The sequence below is a fragment of the Odontesthes bonariensis genome, chromosome 3 (assembly GCF_027942865.1).
Source record: "Odontesthes bonariensis isolate fOdoBon6 chromosome 3, fOdoBon6.hap1, whole genome shotgun sequence".
Taxonomy (NCBI): domain Eukaryota; kingdom Metazoa; phylum Chordata; class Actinopteri; order Atheriniformes; family Atherinopsidae; genus Odontesthes; species Odontesthes bonariensis.
The window spans coordinates 40,895,892-40,916,868 of NC_134508.1; the positions used below are offsets into that span (position 1 = coordinate 40,895,892).

A 20,977-nucleotide genomic window follows, 5' to 3' on the forward strand; every position below is an offset into this window, starting at 1 on the left:
TTGCCACAAAAGAATTGGGGTGTTGTGTCTGTATCTGAGCAACAACGGAACTGATGACATCACATGCAGTGTCGGCAACAGCTGAGGGTGGAATGTAAACAGCCACCAAAACAACACTGGTGAACTCTCTTGGCAAATAATATGGACGAAAACTTACTGCCAATAGTTCAATGTCAGGACTGCAGAGACGACTCTTAACAGTAACATGTCCTGGGTGACACCATCTGTTGTTGACAAGCACTGCCAATCCACCCCCTTTCCTTTTTCTGCTACTATTTAAATCTCGATCTGCTCGTACAGTCAGGAAGCCCGGCAGAGAGACGCTGGAGTCGGGGATATGATCCTGCAGCCATGTCTCAGTAAAACACATAATGCTACATTCCCGATATTCTTGCTGAGTCCTTGTCAAGGCTAGAAGTTCATCCAACTTGTTAGCTAACGATCTTACATTGCCCATGATGACGGATGGCAGAGATGGTTTGAACTTCTTCTTTCTTTCTCTCCTCTTTGCTCCTGCTCTGCATCCACGACGCCTCCTTTTCAATTCCAGTGGGATTTCTGGCTTCAGTTGTCGAATTATTTCTGCTTTTCCAATGTTAATCAGCTGCTCCCTGTTGTAAACCACCTTGTTGCTATGGTTATGCATCATAACAAAAGAGCAAAATATACAAAAGTATTGGGAAAAATCAATCCAGCTGCACAGCATCCAAGGCAGGAAGGAACAGTTGTCCAAAAAATGCAATTTCTTCCAAGAAAAAACAGGAATGAAATTTAGAAAAAAGAATAAATCTCAATGTGAGGTACAGAGCTACTCCAACGTGCTGCCACCCTCAGCAGCGCATTCTAGAAATGATCAAATTGATCAAAAATATGCCACAATTCAGTAACTTAATTCTCAAATTAAATAATTTTCCTGCTCTGATGAGTGAGTTAGCCTAAAATAACTGATATGTTTGCTAAAAGTGTCAATCTATTCTGTGTCTTTGTTTATTTGTATATTTTGTATGCTGGCTCTTGTGTTTTTGTAGGTCCACACATGTACGTATAGTACATTTGTTTCACAGTAAAGTAAAAAAGAAATCAAAGAACATATAAAACCTCTTGAAAAATCTAAATTAAGTAATTTTCTTATTTTTTTATTTAAGTTAGTGTTGATTTTTTTAAATTAGTAAATAACTGATATCGTATCTAATGGTGAAAGTGAGACTATATTTCATTAAGAATGTGAGGTCATCTAGAATTTGATGGCAGCAAAACGTCTCAAAAGAGTCGGGTCGGTGGCAACATATCAGTTACATGATTGGGTATAAACAGAGCACTTTAGGGAGGCAGAGTCTCTCAGAAGTAAACTTGGGCAGAGGTTCAGCATTTTACAAAAAACAAATATCATCAAAAGATTCAGAGAATGTGGAGAAATCTCTGTGACCCAGAGGTCTTTAAGGAGCTAGAATAGAGACATTAGTTTTGTGCTTATAAACATGTATGTTTGATTTGTACTTGTACTCGTTATCACACAAACTTGTCTCTATTCTAGCTCGATAGGTCTTGACCTGTTGAGAAAATGTCTGTTTGTCCGGATTGGAATTACAACACAAGGCAAAAGCTTCTGGAAAGATTTAATCTCACTTACTTTCACTGTTCTAACAAACAGTCAGGATGATGTCAGATGCAAAAAAAACAAAATGCTACTAAATAAGTCCCATCAATCACAGAGGCTAATATCCTTTATGATCTGAGAGGTCACGCCACCATTTCTGCTTGAGACTCTGTGAAGACTATAACGAGGACGTTTGATGTGGCGGTGAAAATGGACTCAAACAAGAGGACGTTTATGTGCATGCAGTTCTTTACCAGCTTTATAAATGTGAAGTGAAACAAACCAAAGACTAAAGATGCCATCTACGTCTTTTCTAGCACACACACACACACACACACACACACACACACACACACACACACACACACACACACACACACACACGTTGAACAGAGCTTCCCAGCAGGCAGAAGTGCTCAGTGAGCCGACTAAAGTCTGGAATCTGGAGCTGAAGCAGCAGAAAATACAGAACTGAGTTAGCTCTAATAATACTGCTCATTCTACTCCTGACATTTCACACATGATGTCTCTTAATTTCTTTACATTTTATACATTTAGAGGGGAGACATGTAAACAAAAAAAAACACAACAACAATTACCTGTACATAGGGGTAAAGGTACAATAAAAAAATAAATTATTACCTTGATAAACCAAAAAATAAAATATTCATATTTGCTCTTTCTTCTTCTGATTCCTGGGGTTAAGTTCCTGTTGCTGTCCAGCAGGGGGCAGCGCTGCATCAAGGCCAGCCTCACACTTTTTAAAGGAAGCATAAATGGATAAATCTGATTGGCCAACACTGTCTAATCTGGACCAATCAGATGAAATGAAAGGGACACATTGTTACCAGTTCTGCTGACAGTTACAGGATGATTTATAATACATATATATATTTATATATATTTGTATATAAATAAATATCTTTAATTTTGAGGCAGTTCAAGGTTTTTACAATTCAACAGAGTTGTATTGTAAAAAAAATAATAATAATTTTGTCCTGTTTTTTTCTTAGCTCAAATTTCCCGTTTCTGTGATTAATATCACAATAAATATGCATATAATATATATATATATATATATATATATATATAATATTATATGTATATCAGAAAAATTGTTTTCTTATCAAATAGCCTTGTTATTCAGCCATGTCACCCAGCCATGAAAAAAAAGACTGTTTTTTTATTTGCGTTACTGTTAACAAATCGCATGAAAAGACGACACCAACAAGCCAACTTCCACCACAGGGTCCTTTAAGAGTCTGGATCCATTATTTTGATTTCTCTGCACATCATCTGGACCTCTCTTTTTATTTGTAAATCGAAGTAAAAAAAAAAAAAACTGTGTTCTACGTATTTCACAGTCACAACCTACAGTAAGTATATTAAGTCATATAAAACATTTATATGACAAATGACTCCAGAAGAGCAGTTAACTTTACTTTTTTGACAATTATGTAGTTTGTTTTTTAAGAAAGGAACTTCCTGAGGCTGTTGGGCACTCTTAATTTCAACAAAATATTACTTGAACTGTAATTTTTTCAGTTGCAGATTAGTACACATTGTGGCTAAAGTGAGTCTTTGCAACAGAAAATACAGCAATATAGCTTTTTAACTACGTCTAGGCTTTGGATGCACCCACTTTGATCTTTTCATGAGATTTGCAAAAAGTAATAAAAATAAAAGTCCACCACATTAGATTTGGGAAAAGTGCCAATTTTGCTTCCAATATCACACAATACTCCAGATGATGAATTCACAGGACACAGACTATTAATGTTTTCTTAATGAATCCCAATAAAATGAACAAACATTGTTTAAAAAATTATATTTAAATAACTATATTTTCTCCATTAAGCCTACATCTACGATGCACGTTTCCGCTGCACTTCATCGCCGTTTTTGGTGATGCGGCGCTCTGCACTGCCGAAGGAAAACAGTCATCATCTCTCATCGCCATCTATTGCTTTAATGGATTCTTGGATGTGTTTCTGAGAGCGTTTTCAGGGAAACGCTAAAAGAGTCAGTTTACCTGTCCGGGTTTGGTTTCCGTGGAGACAGAGGGAGTGAGGATGGGCGGGGTCAGGGAGCGTGGAGGGCAGGAGTAAAGTGGGCGTTGGCCCTGGGATTCAGCTCATTGGTCGGTCAGAGAGGAGACTTTGTCCCGCAGTTGCTGTCAAACAGCTCAACCGACAATTGTTACCAGGACGTGTGAGTGTGTCTGTCTATCTTTGTGAGGACCAGGTTGAGTTTTAGACCTCATGAGTGAAGGCATATTTCATAGTCCGTTATTGTTACATTATTTGTAATTTTTGAGCTTCACAGTGCAAATGTGATAAATGGCTGTTGTCAAATCCTGCAGCTGGAAAGTTTATGCAAGATTCTTAAGAGATATGTTGGAAGATGTAAAAATACTCTGCTTTGGTCTAGTTTAGCTGGACACGAGACGTTCCCTTCTTCAAAGTCAGTTCTCAGGGTGTACCCACCGGAAATGTGCAAGTCTTACATTGTAGGTGAGCAAAGACAAGCTTTCTATTTCAAACTCTGCATATCTAATCATTCAGCACAGTGAAGACAGTGATATGATAATCAAAGCCCTATTCAGACTGGATTCTCCTATCATTATCTGAGCTCTGTGATTTTTTTTTAAATTGCTGTAATAATATCTCTAATTACCTCATGGTTTTCACCATCTCACTGGTCCTCCTGTATTTTACATCCTGTCAAGACAGACGTTCTTTTATTTCAAAATGTTCCCTTTGTTTTTGTACATCTTAAAAGAAAATTAAGTCAGCGAAACATCTTTTTTTCCCCTGATCTGACAGATGGTAACATGGTAATATCTACCCTAGTTAAACAATATGATGATGGAAATTAAATCCACCAACCAGCGGAACAGCACGCCATAAATGCTCAGGAGTCTCTGCACCGCATCCTGTAATTTTCCGATGGTTTAAATGCCACCCAGAACATGGAGAGAACGTGGTCGTGGTTAGGCATGAAATTGTGACAGTTAAGTTCAGGGAATGCACTGTTAATGAGGGTCCTCACAAGAATAGAAATCCATACTACATGTGTGTGTGTGTTGTGCAGAGACGCAGAGGTTCTTCGAATCATCTTTGCAATTTGCCGCCATTTTGGCTCTGCTGTCCCACCTCCTAGCTGTTGCTATAGTAACTACTTGACTGCAGAATGCCCATGTTGCCAAGGTGATATCCTTGGCAACCCCACTCCTTATTTACAGCTGAGGTGTTTCACTTCTGGAGAAAATTGCGGCACAGTTTGCACCAACGACCTCTGTGTGTGTGTGTGTGTGTGTGTGTGTGTGTGTGTGTGTGTGAGAGAGAGTGAGAGTGAGAGTGAGAGAGAGAGAGAGAGAGAGAGAGAGAGAGAGAGAGAGAGAGAGAGAGAGAGAGAGAGAGAGAGCACGTAGTTGTATGTCTATCCCTGTAAGGACTAACTAGTCTGTAGGTGTGAGGACTTTTTTTGGAAAGTGATGCCATTTTGGCATGTCCTCGCCCTGGGACAGACCCTCACAGGACAGGGGCCTCACAAAGACAAAAATACAAACTGTGTGTGTGTGTGTGTGTGTGTGTGGGGATGGGGGTTCTGAGCTACGGCACGTTCTCGTCTTGAAGGCTCTCCAGAATGTTGACCAGACTTTCCAGTCCGAACACGTAGCCCCGATCCGGCCCATCATGCACTGCTGTGTCACCGCGGAAACCCTTGAAGGTGGAGTGGGCGAAGTCAATCATACGAACATCCACCAGGGGGAGCTGCTGCGACAGAGGAGAGGGCGGGGAAATTAAACTGGGGGCCGGGGAGGGAGCGTCTGGATGTGCGTGAGGTGAAGGGGGGCGGGGGACGAAGGGGCGGCAGTCTGCTTTAGTGGGCGGGGCTTGTGTGGGAAGGTGAGGGGAGGGGAAGGGTTGGGCCATATGTCCAGGTCCCTGAGAGGACAGTGACCCCGGGTCCGCGTTCTGGACCGTGTCTGTTTCCCAGGGAGTGTCAGCGGGAGGTGGGGTGTTGGGACCTGGAACACAACAGGGCTCCGCAGGGTTCTGCTGCCAGGCTGCATGTTGTCCGGAGCTGAGGACCGGGGGGCCCTCGAGTTCCTACAGACACCATCAAACACAGAACATCAGAGCAGGACAACTCAGCCACACAAGCCTAAATGTTTTCAGAGTGTCTTGCCAACGTTTCAACAGGTGATATGAAGTTAAACTATGGAAAAGCGACACCTTTTAAAGTTAAAATACAATAAACATTTATTTCACAATATGAAACAGTTTTCTGGTACTGATGCACCTGCAGATTTAAGACTTTAAATGTTTTTTTATTCATAACAGCTGGATGTGTGAGTAAAATACTGTCCTTTAAATGACTGACAGATTGATGAGCAAATTTATTCTGATAATACAAACATGTCTGGACGTCATCTTAAGCGTGGGCTCACCTTTCCCTCATAGATGATGAGCAGCGAGGACGAGTAAAAGCGATAGGACGCGTGCCTCTCCAGCACTGCCTTCAGGCTGCGGAGCTTATTCAGGATTGGCTCAAAGAGGTCCCGCCTCAGGCCCTTTCCGTTGTGCAGGTACTGGTAGAGCGCCTGACGGAAGCCTTCGATCGACAGGCCGCGGCCGTAATACTTGTTCCTGCACAGGTAGTGGCCGGTGTTCAGCTGGTACACCTGCAGAGAGAGGTGGATGACGCCTCAAATATCTCACTGATACTTTAAAATTCCTTCTTTCTTGTTGGAACCTAAATATGAGTGAATGCACTAAGCTGCTCAGGCCAAAGTATCAACATGTAACTGATATCAGTAGCAGAAGTTTGGTAATAGTGCTCTATGTAGTTGTAAATCTTGCAGAACTGGCAGCACTTGAGGTTACACTGCCAGCTGCAGTAATATGATGCTCATTTTTTTTTAATCCATTATCTGATCCTCCATCTCACTAGAGAGAAAACAGAGACAAAAAAAATCAATACAAAATGTGTAACAAGTGAATGCTTTAATATTTTTCTAGATGGGCGCGACTAGTCTGGCTTTTACAGAGTTTCTCTACTCACTTCACCCCAGCAGAGTGAAAATGACATTCATATTGATTCAAGATCGACTGATAAATGAGCATGTGTCTCCGCCCCCACCGCCTGACATGTTCACGACCGACATGGAGCTGTGTGAGTCGTCATGTCTACCTGCATGCCACACACTCTGACTCCCAGAGTCGCTGAAGTGCTCTGTTCACATTTCTTCATCTGTCGAGCCGCCTTCTCCTCAGAAGCGTCGTCTCCGTGTTGCCTGGTGCCCATCTTCAGGTCCAGGATGCAGGGGTAAGAGAAGTGGTGAACAACATTCTCCAGCAACAGGAACTCTGGTTAAAAGGCAGCGGTTAAGGAGTAAACCGTCTCTGAGTCCGGTAATATTTTTACATCAACGATGCTCCCTTACTTTAATCACATCTAATCATTTCTTGAGAAAAACATGAACTCAAAGTCTTATTTCTCTTCTTGGAAGCATATATTAGGGTGTCTGAAGTCACCAGCCGAGTGTAAAACTCTATTTCTTTAGTGCCCTTTTATTTTAAAGTTCCTCATTTAATGAGCCGTTCTGATTGACGGATTTCCCGCCCGCTCGCATCCACCCTGCTAGACCAATGAAGCCAGCTTCTCATAGAAGTCACCTGTACAGAGGAGCATGCATCTTCCATCTATCAGCAGCCTCAGAGGATATAAGAGCCCAGTGGATAAACTATATTTGAGGGTAATGTTCCAGCAGAGTTAGCTAAAGACTGTATGTGCAGCAACCGCTTTCCATTGGACTGTTTTAACAACTTGGTCCAGTTCAAGACGAAATTCAGCTGAGGGAAATGTAAGTATCTGAGAAATAACTCCTACTGGTTTGTTCATTTATGTATTTTTTTGTTTAGCAGTAGCTAACGGTTAGCGTTTCCTTTTAGTGCTAAACTGGTAAATAACAAGTGTTCACAATATAAATTACATTAATTGAGAAGCTGCTGAGGGAGCACTTGCTGAATCTCCACCCCTCCAAACAGACTGCTAACAGGCAGCTGTGAAAACAGGGCCGAGGGAAGAGCCACTGTGCCACCAACAGGTATTTTGACCAAAGCCTGTTTCCTACATCTCAACAAGACCTCAGAAAATTGTGTCAAATTGTTAAAAAAAATGGCACAACACAACCTTTAACTGTTGTACTAAACCCTTTCTTTTAAAAGGTGACAAGGAAAGGGAAATACTGCGCCTAAGAGCCACTGTACAGCTTTTAATACAATGCATGGCTGCAAGCATTGTGAAATTATTGAACCAAAATGAAAGAACTTAACATTTTTCTTGCCAAAAAGAAATTCAAATACTGATAAATGTTCACTCTGCACATGAAAGGATTGATAGCATATTCTGAGGTTGGTAAATTCTGAGGACAAACACTGCAGAGATCATTTCACTTTAGTGCTTAACTGTTAAATAACCAGTCTTCAAATTTAAAAAAACATCCAATGCTTTTGATATTCCATGCGATTTATCTCTGTTTGTTGTTATTGTCTTATTCCACTGTTTAATACAGTCTCCATGACACCTGAATTAAAGGAAGTCCTAAAAACTTACTTGGAGAAAACTTAACGAAGGAAGAATCTGTAACAAAGATTCAAAACTGGAAGCTGACCATCTCACGAATGTGACTGAGCCATGTATTTGCACAGTAACACAAAGAAACTTCAAGCTGACAAAGTGTGTTAAATATATCTGAAGACAAACGGAGCTAGTAGAGGACAGAGTGTGTGCTGCTCATACACTCTCCTCAGCTGTTTTCCAGCAGCTGTAGGCTATTCTCTTTGAAGCCGCACATCAAAACATGAACTTTAACCTGATAACCTCAAACACCACCAAGCCTCCTCTTTATTCCCTCTCTCATCTGTACAATCTTTTCTCATATTTACATCCAATACCTTGAAGAATATGATTTTAGCCAGGATCCAGCTAAAGGAAACAGTTGTAGTGTGACACATGGTGGTATATTACATAGTTTGAGCTACATTTAGATGCAATTGCTTGCACTTATACATTATGTATTACTATGAAAAAGTAGAAGTTAGTGGTTAGTTTGTTATGAGAGAAGGTACTCTCAGAAAAGCAGAGTTTGATAGAGCTTCTTGAAGGTAAAGAGGGGCGCCCCTGCTCTGGTACCACTGGGTAGGTCATTCCACCTACAGGGGACCATGGATAAAATAGTCTGGAGTGCCTTGCTCGCTGGGGTGGAAGCGCCAGATGATGTTCCTTAGAGGTACGAAGGATGGATAACACGGGTCTGTATGAGAGCGTTGAGGGAGGTGGGCGAAGACCCAGAAATCACTTTGTAAGCTAGCATTAGTGATCTGAATTTGAAGCGAGCAGCTACAGGTAGCCAGTGTAGCTCAATGAACAGGGGTGACATGTTCCCTTTTTGCGAGATCGAAAACCAGACACGCCGCCGCAATCTGGACCATCTGCAGCTGTTTTATCACACAAGCTGGAACGTCCGTTAGGGGGCACTACAGTAGTCAAGGCAAGTAATGATCACGGTTTTTAGCAGGAGCTGGGTAGATTGTTGTGCCAGGAACAGCCCTATCTTTCCTATGTTGAATGGTGCATAGCGGCACAACCAGGCAACAGAGGCTGCAAGCTCATAGAGGTTCAATTGGTCATCAATCATGACACCCAAGTGCCTTGCAACCTGAGAAGGAACGAGTGATAAAGAGTCAATTTTGACAGCGATGTTGGGCTGTATGGTTTGCTTGGCTGGGAAGACCAGCAGTTCTGTTTTAGAGAGGCTGAGTTGGAGGCGATGCTCCCTCATCCATGCGGAGTCTGCAAAACAGTTTGACATTCGCACTGAGACTGTGGAGTCGCCCGGTGGAAATGACAGATAAAGCTGGATATCATCTGCGTAGAAGTGATACAAGAAGCCATGCGAGTGGATGATCGGGCTAAACGAGGTGGTGTACATGGCAAAGAGCAGGGGCCCCAGCACCGAGCCTTGGGGTACCCCTGTGTCTGCTAATAGTTAGCTTTACGTTTTTTCATCACTATCTACTTGGTCAAGTTGAAAGCAGAATTGAATGTAATATATAAACTGTAAAGTCTGTTGTAAGAAGAGCTACATGGGAGAAACAAAACAGCAAAAGCGTGTAAGCATACCTGGATTTAGGACTTTTTTGTAAAAAAGTAAAAGTTTGTTGTTGAATATTGAAGGATGTGATTAGCTGAGGAAGGATACTGAAGAGTTTGCGGTCCTTGGATTCGGACCTCATGCGGCTAAGCTGCTGTTTGTGGCAGCGGAGGCTCCAGGGATTATGGCTGATCTTCTCTGAAGTCAGACCACTGTTCCAGTCCAGCATCTGAAAGGGAACGTCTGAGTGGATCTTTGGGTCGAGCCTAGGACTCTTCAGTTCTGCAAGACTGCAGGGAAGAGGAGAGAGGATCATTAATAGTAGAAACCTTAGCAGCTATTGTGGATTTAAAGGTTTCTATACAGCTTCCTTCAGTTTTTATTCACCCCAAAACATTCAATATGCCAACTGTATATACAAGCTGTACATCTCTGTACTTTCTGTTTTCTCTCTTATCTTTAATTCTATGATCTGATTAGCTAGTGAGAGAATTTACAATGAACTAATCCTAAAATCTGGAACAAACATGACCCCGTGATGACACAGAATTAATCATCTGGAGACCACGACTTCCCGCTAAAATTGCACTAAAATTCCAGAGACGTTGCGCTTGTATAATTAAAAATTAGATGTTGGAGAAAAAGATGCAATCTAATGATTAGTGACGTTGTTTCATTTGCATGGATATTACAAACAAACCCTCATACAGGACATCCAGATATCAGATTAATTAAAATTAGGGCTGTCAAACGATTAAAAATTTTAATCTAATTAATCACAGGGTTGCTGTGAATTAATTTTGATTCATCCTATTCCTACAGATGACTGAAAAATTCACATTTTCTGTGTATTGTTGTTAGAACAGAAAGATAAATGACAAGAAGTGGATATAACATTTATTTTTTGATAAAAAAATAGATTTGTCATTCATAAAAAAATGTATAAATGCACAATTCAAAAGATTAATTTAATTCTGAAAAAATTTGGCAACTTATTCATTGCTCTTTTTCTTTGAGGATAGGTGAATGGAACTTTTTTGAACACACCTCTGTAAAATGACGCTCCTCTGTTTTCATTACGGTTAAGTTCCAAGTTTTTAGTGATGTGGTGCGCCGTCACACCCAGATAATTGTTGTTACTCACGGAGGTCAAGTGGTCTCCTGTCAAAGAAACATATTCCAAAGCCAAATCCTCTTCCTTCATTTTCTTTTTAGTGAGCACTGTGCCTCTCAACGGTGGCTTGTAGAATGCGTCGAAAGTTGCCACTTTCAAAACTTCTGCGATGCCCGTGTCCTCGACAATATTAATCGGTCTACAGTCCTGGGCTATCCATTATGTCGGTTAGCTTCTAAAATTTTGTCTTACTTAATGCCCTGCGTTCGGTAAGGGTGGTCAGACGCATGCCAGGCGGAATACCTGAAGTTGAAGCCCCAACAAATGAATGCCTGGCGTTAAAGGGATAGTTCGCCTCTTTTGACATGAAGCTGTATGACATCCCATATTAGCAACATCATTTATGAACATTGACTTACCCCCTGCTGCGTCCTGTGAGCGGAGTCCCAGCTGAGTTTTGGAGTTGACGAAGGTAGTCCGGCTAGTTGGCTGGGGACACAAAAATAAAGCGTCTTGCTTCTCAAAACAATATGCGTTCAAAAGAGTGATACATTTGCATCACAAAATCGTTGTCCAGGAAAAAGTCAGACCTCACATCGCTTGGCGCTATTTTTTGCCTCCCTTGATATTAATGCGTCCAGCCACGTAGCGATAGCCGCACATGTTACGGTGTTTACTGCTCGGAAGCAGGGGACTGCTCGGTCTGCTCTTCGGTCTGCACAGTTTACATTGGATGCATTGATATCAAGGGATGCAAAAATAGCGTCAAGCGATGTGAGGTCTGATTTTTTCCTGGACAACGATTTTGTGATGCAAATGTATTACTCTTTTGAACGCATATTGTTTTGAGAAGCAAGACGCTTTATTTTTGTGTCCCCAGCCAACTAGCCGGACTACCTTCGTCAACTCCAAAACTCAGCTGGGACTCCGCTCACAGGACGCAGCAGGGGGTAAGTCATTGGGCCTCATGCAAGAACCGTTCGTACGCACAGATTTGTTCTTAAATCGTCCGTACGAGTGATTTAAGAGAATTTGCGCTTCACCAATCTTTTCGTATTTTACGTTTTCTTTCAGGTACGAACAGAATTTACAAGTGATCCAGAGCTGTCGTAGGAGTTTCGTAAAATAGTCTGCTGTTATTCCAATCAAATTTGCTTGACTAATAGATTGTATATTTAATTACTTTGAAGAAAACATAAATAAATATACATTATACCCCATAATTATGCTGACATTATTCTGTTTGACTTAAATTGTGCACTAATTGAAGGTTCATTTGAATCTGTAACGGGAAGCGCAGCGGCTGTCTTGCTACTTTTGGATGCCTTGTGCGTCAGGCTCTTGGAAGAGACCGTGTGGGGACAGACGAATGGCTGACATCGCGATTAAGATTCCCAAGGACTGTGCTGCTACAAATATGCAGCTTGCTAGAGCCACAACTCCAGAGAAAAACACGCCGATCAAACCCAATTCCACCACACGTCCAGGTCCTCAGCACCCTTGGATTTTTGGCCACTGGAACCTTTCAGAGCGAGACTGGAGACAGATCGGGGGTGTCTCAGTCCTCTGTTAGTCGTGCGCTCCCCTTGGTCATCAAAGCTCTCATCTGTTTATCACCCATGGTACATCAAATTCCCATACACCGCTGTCCAACAAATACAGATTAAGAGGGACTTTCATGCAGTGGCTGGACTGCCAATCATAATTGGAGCACGAGACACGTACGCATCCAAACACCCGTGCTGTCGGGAGCGCACTGAGCTGAAGGCCAGGTGGGTGGGTGTGTCTCGATACCTCGTTCATGGCACAATATTGCCATGAACGAGGGTCTCCACCTGAACCAGCCCAGGCAGACCAGAAGGTGTGGTGCCAGAAGACCCCCCTCATGGACCACCCCATCAAAGTGCCATCATGATGGGGCAACAACTGATTGCACGGCTTTAGTTGGAGTCATCGGGCGCCTGCCCAGGGCGAGAAGTTTTTTTTAAGCCATTTTCATATCAAACCATTTATTTCTTTATTTCGGTAACATTACGAACTACAGGTGACACGAAATTAACAGCACTCCTAATTGCTTCCCATTTCTTCGCTTTAGCAGGTCCCGTAATTCCACTGCTGACATGCTAAAAATGACAGATTTTCCTTTTTGGATCTCTGGAAGCAGAACTTCAATCTCAGAGCCCGTAAAGTTGTTCTTTATGCGCCTTGATGCAATTCTCATGACTCAACAGCCTTATATGGTATAATTTTGGGCGTGGAGTATGCAAATCTACTATCCTCGTGCACGTTAACTTAGATACGCACAGGTGTGATTCATCATTTACGCAGGTCGTTTACACACTTTTCCCGAAGTTAAGAGCGCTTGTTGAATCTGACGTGGCGTGTTCGTACAAGACCTTTTTTTTTTTTTTTTTTTTTTGTCAATATTTTTTTTATTAAGGCAAGTAAATGTATACATTACTGCAATCAATCCTCAGCTTATGGCCTATGGATATATACATTTTTATATAACGAAAAAAAAAAAAAAAAGGAAAAGAAAAGAAAAGAAAATAAGAAAAAATATAAAGAACATGAGCATGGGGAGCTTACACTTTACATTCCATTTCAATAGGTATATCTAGAAAAAGTTAGTGTAATGAGAAAGAGAAATAGAAAAAAAGACAGAGGATAAAACAAAATAACGCCTTCAGCTAACAAATGTCCTCTCTTATACATGCAATATACTCAGTCCACTTGGTCCAAGTTCTAGAGAATTTTTCAATCTGGATTCTTAGTGAGTATGTAATTTTTTCCATCACATATATATCATGAATGACATCTAACCAGTCAGTTAGTTTAGGAGGATCTGGTTTTAACCATCTTCTGGTAATAGCCTTTTTACTTTCAACTAAAAGCATCAATAGTAGTCTTTTATCATTGTGTTCCCAGTCATCAAATTCAATGTTTCCTAGAAACATTGTGTCAAACCTATATGGGATATTGAACTGAAAAACAGCTTCCATGTGTGTGTGTATGTCTTGCCAATATGCTGCTAAGGCAGGGCATTCCCAAAAAACATGAAAATGGTTTACCTCAATGAGTCCACAAGCTCTCCAGCATCTTACATTGGGTATTTGTTTACGCTGTTGTAAGGGGGTGATAAAGAATCTGGACAGATTTTTCCAGCTAAATTCTCGCCAAGAATTAGAACATGTGGTCTCCCACTGCAGAATACAAAGACTTTCCCAATTCTCAGCTGAGAGCTGTATCCCACTTTCCCTTTCCCATTTTTCTTTAATATAAAAAGTATCGTCGGAGTTAGCACTACGGACGCTGCTATACACTCTAGAAACGACTTTGAAACACATTTGTGAGCTAATTGCTTTTTCAAACACTTCTAATACCCCCTTTTCCCCAGCCTTTAGAGTTCCAGCTATATTTTGGTTATAATGATGTCTGACCTGAAGGTATCTATAAAAGTCTTGACGCTGCAGGCCATGGTCATTCTGCATTGCTTCAAAACTTTTCAGATTCCCTCTCGGTGCAAAGGTGGTATAAGTTGTTAAGCCCTTTTCATTCCACATTTTAAATCTGACATCCGATTTAGCTGGGGGGAAGTCAGTGTCATGCGCACCATTTCAGCTTTCTAAGTGGCTTTTCAATTTTACAAAATTTTATTATCTTCTGCCAAGTCTTCAGGCCTGTATTTATCCAGGGGTTGTTTTGATTTAGCATGTTCTTCTGTAATTCACCATCCGCAATTATTGCTGCTAGAGGCATCTCACCAGAGATAGCATTTTCGATATCCTTCCACCTGGCTGAATAAAAGGGGCTGAACCAGCACACCAAGGGTCTTAACTGGGCTGCGTAAAAGTAGTCACGCAGGCAGGGAAGGTTTAGACCTCCTTTTCCCTTGTCTAACTGCAAAGTTTTGTATCTAGTCCTAGGTTTCTTGCCTTGCCACAGAAACCTTGAAATTAACTTATCCCATTCAATAAACTGTTTGGTAAGCACCTTGATTGGAAGTGCTTGAAAAAGATACAATAATCTTGGAAGTATGTTCATTCTGATGGATTCAACTTTAGAATTCAAGCTTAGGAAAGGGATGAGTGTCCATCTTTGCAGGTCTGCTCTAATATTGGTGTTTAAAGGAGTATAATTCAGATCAACCAATTTGCTAATGTCCTTAGGAATATTAACCCCCAAGTATTTTATGTAATCTGCGTCCCATCTCAGGTCATACTTCCTTAATAAATGGTCAGGTGGGGTATAGTTAAAGGTGAGTACTTGGGTTTTTTGCACATTTAGTTTATATCCTGAAAATGTCCCGTATCTGTGTAGTGTGTCCATCAATTTGGGGAGTGTTGATGTGAATGTGATAAGTAGACTGACGGTAGGCGTCCACTATTCCGGCACGTCAAGCCGTATCCAACGCATTCAATTCATGTTCAATGAAATCCGGCCGATCGTTGTCGGCGTGCTCGCAAAGCATGCTGGGATTCCGGCACGGCGAGCGGCGGACCTGCGGCACGTCAAAAAGTTGGGCTCGGCCGAACTTTATGCAAATTTGCCACGGCAGACGGAGTGCGTTATCCAATGACAGTAGATCATGTGTTCTCCTGTGTCGCAGCAGCAGCAGCACAGCAGCTCTCCTCGCTCGCAGATCCACAGCCATGGTGAAATACGAAATAATGTTCCATTGCTGACGATTTATACACATTAATTTCCCTCCAAAACTCAAATTTTTAGAGGGAGAAACTTCGGTTGGTTAAAATCACAAGTTATTTACTTTCCCCCGGAGCCATTCTACACGCCCCACACACCCACTGTAGAAGCAACACGGCGACAACTAGGCATCCAATCCGGCGAGTTACGTTGACGTGCCGGAATAGTGGACGCCTAGCCTAAGACATCGTCTGCGAATAGTGCAAGTTTATGTTCGTCATCATCCATTCTTATCCCTTTAATATTGCCATTTTGCCTAATCCACTGACTCAGTGGTTCGATAAACAGGGCAAAAAGGAGAGGGGAGGCAGGGCATCCTTGTCTAGTCCCTCGTTCCAGAGTAATGGTTCTAGATAAGGCACCATTTACTTTAATTCTTGCTGTGGGACTATCATTGAAGGTTTGGAATATTGCTATGAGAGATTTGTGGAAGCCAAATTTTGCTAGCACCCTATATAGAAAGGATAATCTCACCGAATCGAACGCTTTCTCGGCGTCTAGGCTAACAAGAATTTCTTCTGTATTCTGTTGAGTAATAAGTTTAACAATATGTAGGGTTCTTCTCAAATTATCATGTGTCTGTCTCTGTTTGATAAAGCCTGTCTGGTCTGTATGGATAAGTCTAGGCAAAATCTTGTCTATCCTACGTGTCAATATTGATGTGAACAATTTATAATCTATATTAAGAATACTGATGGGGCGATAATTGCTACATTCAAGTTGATCTTTTCCTTGCTTAGGACTCAGAGAAATTATCGCTTCTCTCCAGGAGGGTGGTATTTTCTTTTCCTGTAAGATCCAATTGTAAGTCCTAAGTAGTATTGGGGCTAATTGTTCACGTAGTGTTTTATACCACTCAGCAGTAAATCCATCTGTACCTGGTGACTTACTAGCCTTCATTTTGGAGATAGCAGAGTTCAGTTCTTCAATTGTTATTTCTGATATTAAAGTTTTATTTTCTTCTTCTGACACTGAGGGTAAATGCAATGAAGCGAGGAACGTGTCCATTTCCAATGTATTATCAATTTGTGGTTGAGAGTAGAGGGTTCTGTAATAGTTTTCAAAATGTTCTTGAATGTTCTTTAATCCATGATCTATTGTTCCCAACTCTGGATGTCGTATCTTGTGTATAGTATTCTCTGCCTGCTGCTTCCTTAGTTTATATGCTAAAAGTTTTGTTGCTTTCCCCCCTACCTCGTAATAGCGCTGTTTTAGAAATGTCAACTTGTTTTGTATTTCTTGTGTACTCATATCTTGTATCTGTTTTCTTATTTTATCCATTTCTTGTTTGGCCTGATCATCTGAAGTGCTACTATGAACTCTTTGTAGCTGTTTTAATTCACTTTCCAGGCCTTGTAACTTTTGTACTCTGAGTTTTTTCATATATGATGTAATGGAAATAATTTTGCCTCTCATGACTGCCTTAAGCGTGTCCCAGAGAATATCTGGCGTTACTTCCCCATTATCATTAATTTCTAAATAGGTATTAATCTCCTTTTTCAGAGTTTCTTTTATGCCTGTGTTGTTCAAAATGGTTGAATTTAGTCTCCACAATGTCTCTCTTCGTTCTCCAAGAGGGTTTAAAGTTAGGTATATAGGGCTATGGTCAGACAGGGTCATAGAGCCAATGCAACATTGTTCTACCATGTGTAAATCCCTACAAAATGTAAAAAAATAATCAATTCTAGTGTACACTGCATGTGGTGTGGAGTAGTATGTGTAGTCACGCCTGGTGGGAAAAAACTCTCTCCAGACATCTACTATCCCCATTTCTTTCATTAATGCATTTGTTCTCTTGCTTTTAAGGTTTGACTCTGAATTGCCCCGTGAGACATCTAATTTAGGATTTAAATGTATATTAAAATCCCCTCCACAGATAACCATTCCCTGTGTTTTTGTAGCCATTAAATCAAATATTTTCCTGTAAAATTCCCAATTGTTATCTGGGGGGCAGTATACATTTAAGAGAGTGATAACTGTTCCCTCCAGTTTTCCTATTGTCATGACAAACCTGACTCTGTATCTGAAATCCTTGATAAATGCTCATAATTCAGCCCCCTTGCCAGTAGTATTGCCACCCCCCTTCTACGTCCGAATACATGGGTCGAGGAGTATACATATTTAAAACCCATTTTATTCAATTTAGCATGTTCTGAACTATTCAGGTGGGTTTCTTGTAGAAAAGCTATCTGCACTCTATCCTTCTTCAGTTGTGACAAAATTTTCCCCCTCTTAACAGGACTATGTAATCCATTAACATTATAAGAGGCTATTCGAATGCTTTGCATTTAAGTTATATCCACTGACATTTCCTCTGTGTAAGTGTAAGACTTCCCCTTTACAGTAAAAAAACAACTGTGAATAATATTGAAAACAAACATTTATAAAAATAACAATAAAGGAAAAAAAACAATACAATACAAGGTCTTCCACAGTATGGGTCTGTCTAACGACCCTCCACCAGATGGTAGTAGTAGGTGGCTTTAAGGGAAAGCCCCCCTCTCTATACGGAGAAGGAGGGCCCTCGTGAGTAGCAGAGCAAAAAGGGTCCAGTGTCCAAGGTTAACCCGAATCATATTTAAATTCAACAGTCATTATGCAATCATTTAACACTAGAACTACCAGGATTTTTCTGCCTACCTAGAAGTACCAGAGAGGGGTCATTTGACCCGGCGGCTTTTACCGAATACACTAATCACTCATTTTGTTATGGTAATGAGGCTGTTAGGGGCCGTGTGTGGGGTGAGGGGTGAGGGGGTCACACCTTACAGTGGTAACAGCCAAGACAAACAGGGACAGACAGCTTCTTCCCAAGGGCTGTCAGCCTCCAAAATCACCACAGGTAAATAGCAACTTGCATGAAGATATCAGCAGCAAAGACAGATAGCACAGTTTGGCGGACAGTGTGTTACAGTTTTTCTCCATTGGTTTGGCTCATTTCTTGAAACTGAGATGTCATTCTCAAAACATGGACAAATCCCAAAACTAATTTGCAGTTCCTCACAACAGAATGGCATTTATCATTGCTTTCATCAAATTTCAAATGCTTTTGTACATGTCTCAATCATTTAGTACATCCTTGCAAATGGCTATGTACAAGTATCCTACAGTTAACACAATCAGCTTACATTTAGTACAATTTTCAAATGAATGTACCTTGCTGATCTATCCCAATTGGTTATCTATCGCAATTGTTAGATGGATAAATACCAGTGCATGTGGACTACTGCTTCATTTCCCTCAAGAATTTTGTGGTGAAAGAAGCTCCTCTCCAAGGAACGAAGATGCAGAGATACAGCACTCAACCCACATTTCCACAACAAAAGGAGTGTCCGCAGGGGGTCCAAAGGGTCAAATGACCCTCTTGTGGGTCTTTTAGGTAAAAAGGTCAATTGACCCCTCCGTGGTAGTTCTAGTGTTAAATCAACGTCCTTGCATGTTTATCAACATCATTGTCTATTAATCAAACATAACTCACCGCGCCAGCGAGATGGATAGGCTAGATAATCTCGTTACTGACCGCCACCGTCTGTGTTTGCGTGCGAGGGCTCTCTTCTAAATGCTTGTAGTTTCGACCTGAACGTGGGAATTCTGCCAGTCGTTCGTCGAGGTTTCCTCTGCCAGGACAGCTGCCGTAGTCGCTCCATCAGTGTCTCGGGAGGTTTAATGACCTCGACTGGGAAGCCCCTTTCGTGCATGTCGCGCGTCGCCTCCTCAACGGTCTCGTAGATCGTGGATCCATCTGTATACTTCACTTGCAGTCTGGCCGGGAACATCGTGTGGAATTTGATGCTTTTATCTTTCAAAATTCTCCTGACCTCAGCATATTCTTTCCTCTTTTGGATTATGCGTGGGGGGTAGTCGTTGTCCACGTTCACTTTTTGACCTTGCCAGTTCAAGCCCTTCTTTTGCCATATATTGCGCAAAATAGTTTCCTTGACTCTGTAGCTGGCAAACTTCACCAGAATTGATCTCGGCGGAGAAGTAAAAGGTGGTTTAGTTCCAAGCGCCCGGTGTGCCCTCTCGATTTAGAGGCTCGTGATGTCTGCAATGTCCAGATTGTCACCAAGCAATTTTTCAACAAACTCGATCATAGACGGGGATTCATTCTCGGCTTCCTCTGGTATCCCGTAAATGCGGATATTCTCTCGTCTTGAACGGCTCTCTTGAACCGTCATCTTAGCTTCCATCTGCTCCTGGAGTTTGATCATTTCTAAGATTATGTCTTCTGTATTTTGAATTCTGTCCTCGGCTCTACCAATTCTTTCTTCTGCCTCGTCTGGTGTTCATTTTGGTTATTTCCTCCTTTATGTCTTCTAGTTGTGTCTTATTGTCCCGGCGAAAATCTCGCAATTCTTGCAGAATCATACTAGTGGTGTCGGCATGTTGACTAGCCTCGGCTTCATCCATGCTGGTATTCGGGGAGTAGTTAGTCCGGTTTTGTCTCGTTGGATGTGTTTTCTTGTCTTTTTTTGCCTTGTTTGACATTATCGCCCTTTTCATGCAATAACGTTTTGCTCAGTCCTAATTCTCAAATTGGCAACGCATAACACATTTAATTATTCGGGAGCTGGTTCCTCACGCTGCCATATTATCGGCGTCTCGGCCGGAAGTCTGTACAAGACCTTCTTACGAAAAAAGTAAGAGAAATTTAGAATAAAAATACGAAAATGTTCTTGCATGAGGCCCAATGTTCATAAATGATGTTGCTAATATGGGATGTCATACAGCTTCATGTCAAAAGAGGCAAACTATCCCTTTAAGATGATACCTAAGGCTTGAGGTGCTTCGGTGAAAGGAAAAGATCCTGCAGTGTGAGCAAACCACATCTTTGTACTTTTTATACTCAAACTGTCCATCCATAGGGCCAAGGGGTTCTTTGGACTCCTTCATGTTGCTCGTGTCAGCCATGCTGTTTATGCGACAACACTTGAAGGCGGTAGGGACTGAATTGTGGATAAAATAGGGCGGAAATGCGTTATTTTTTTTATTGCGGTTAATTCCTGAAATGAATCATCTCACGTTAGCGTTCATTTTGACAGCCCTAATTAAAATTGATACGTTTCTTGCCAAAACTTATTTTTCATGCTTGATGTATCTTACTTGTCAGACGGATCAGTGTAGTGTGCCTCCCTCCTTTCGACCCTCTCCTCCTTGTGTTCTAAGGAAGAGGAGGAGCGATGAAGGCTTCGGCGGGAGTGTTTCCTCCTCGGCTGCTCCCTCTCTGGGGGATCACGGTCCTCGTGCTCTCCGGCCCCACCCTCCATGTTGCTTTCCACGTATGGGTACGCCACCAGGTTGATGTAGCCGTCGGAGTCGCCTTCAAAGCACACCAGCACCATACCTAACAGGACAGAAGAAGACACAGACGGGACGATAGTGATGAGTAACTGGTGAC

General features: G+C 41.6%; 1 protein-coding gene across 2 annotated transcripts in view; it reads right to left on the reverse strand.

Annotated features, from left to right (window-relative positions):
- Positions 1-1,599: 1,599 nt before the first annotated feature.
- Positions 1,600-20,977, reverse strand: part of ip6k1 (inositol hexakisphosphate kinase 1) — a 151,941-nt gene continuing 132,563 nt past the window's right edge. For both annotated transcript variants that reach the window (XM_075461826.1, XM_075461827.1), the window contains exons 5-9: positions 20,683-20,923; positions 9,870-10,051; positions 6,797-6,972; positions 6,054-6,287; positions 1,600-5,712 (exon numbers count right to left, since the gene is read on the reverse strand). In XM_075461826.1, coding sequence (XP_075317941.1) covers positions 5,212-5,712; positions 6,054-6,287; positions 6,797-6,972; positions 9,870-10,051; positions 20,683-20,923 — 1,334 coding nt within the window. In that variant the 3' untranslated portion in view covers positions 1,600-5,211. The remainder of the gene's footprint in view (positions 5,713-6,053; positions 6,288-6,796; positions 6,973-9,869; positions 10,052-20,682; positions 20,924-20,977) is intronic.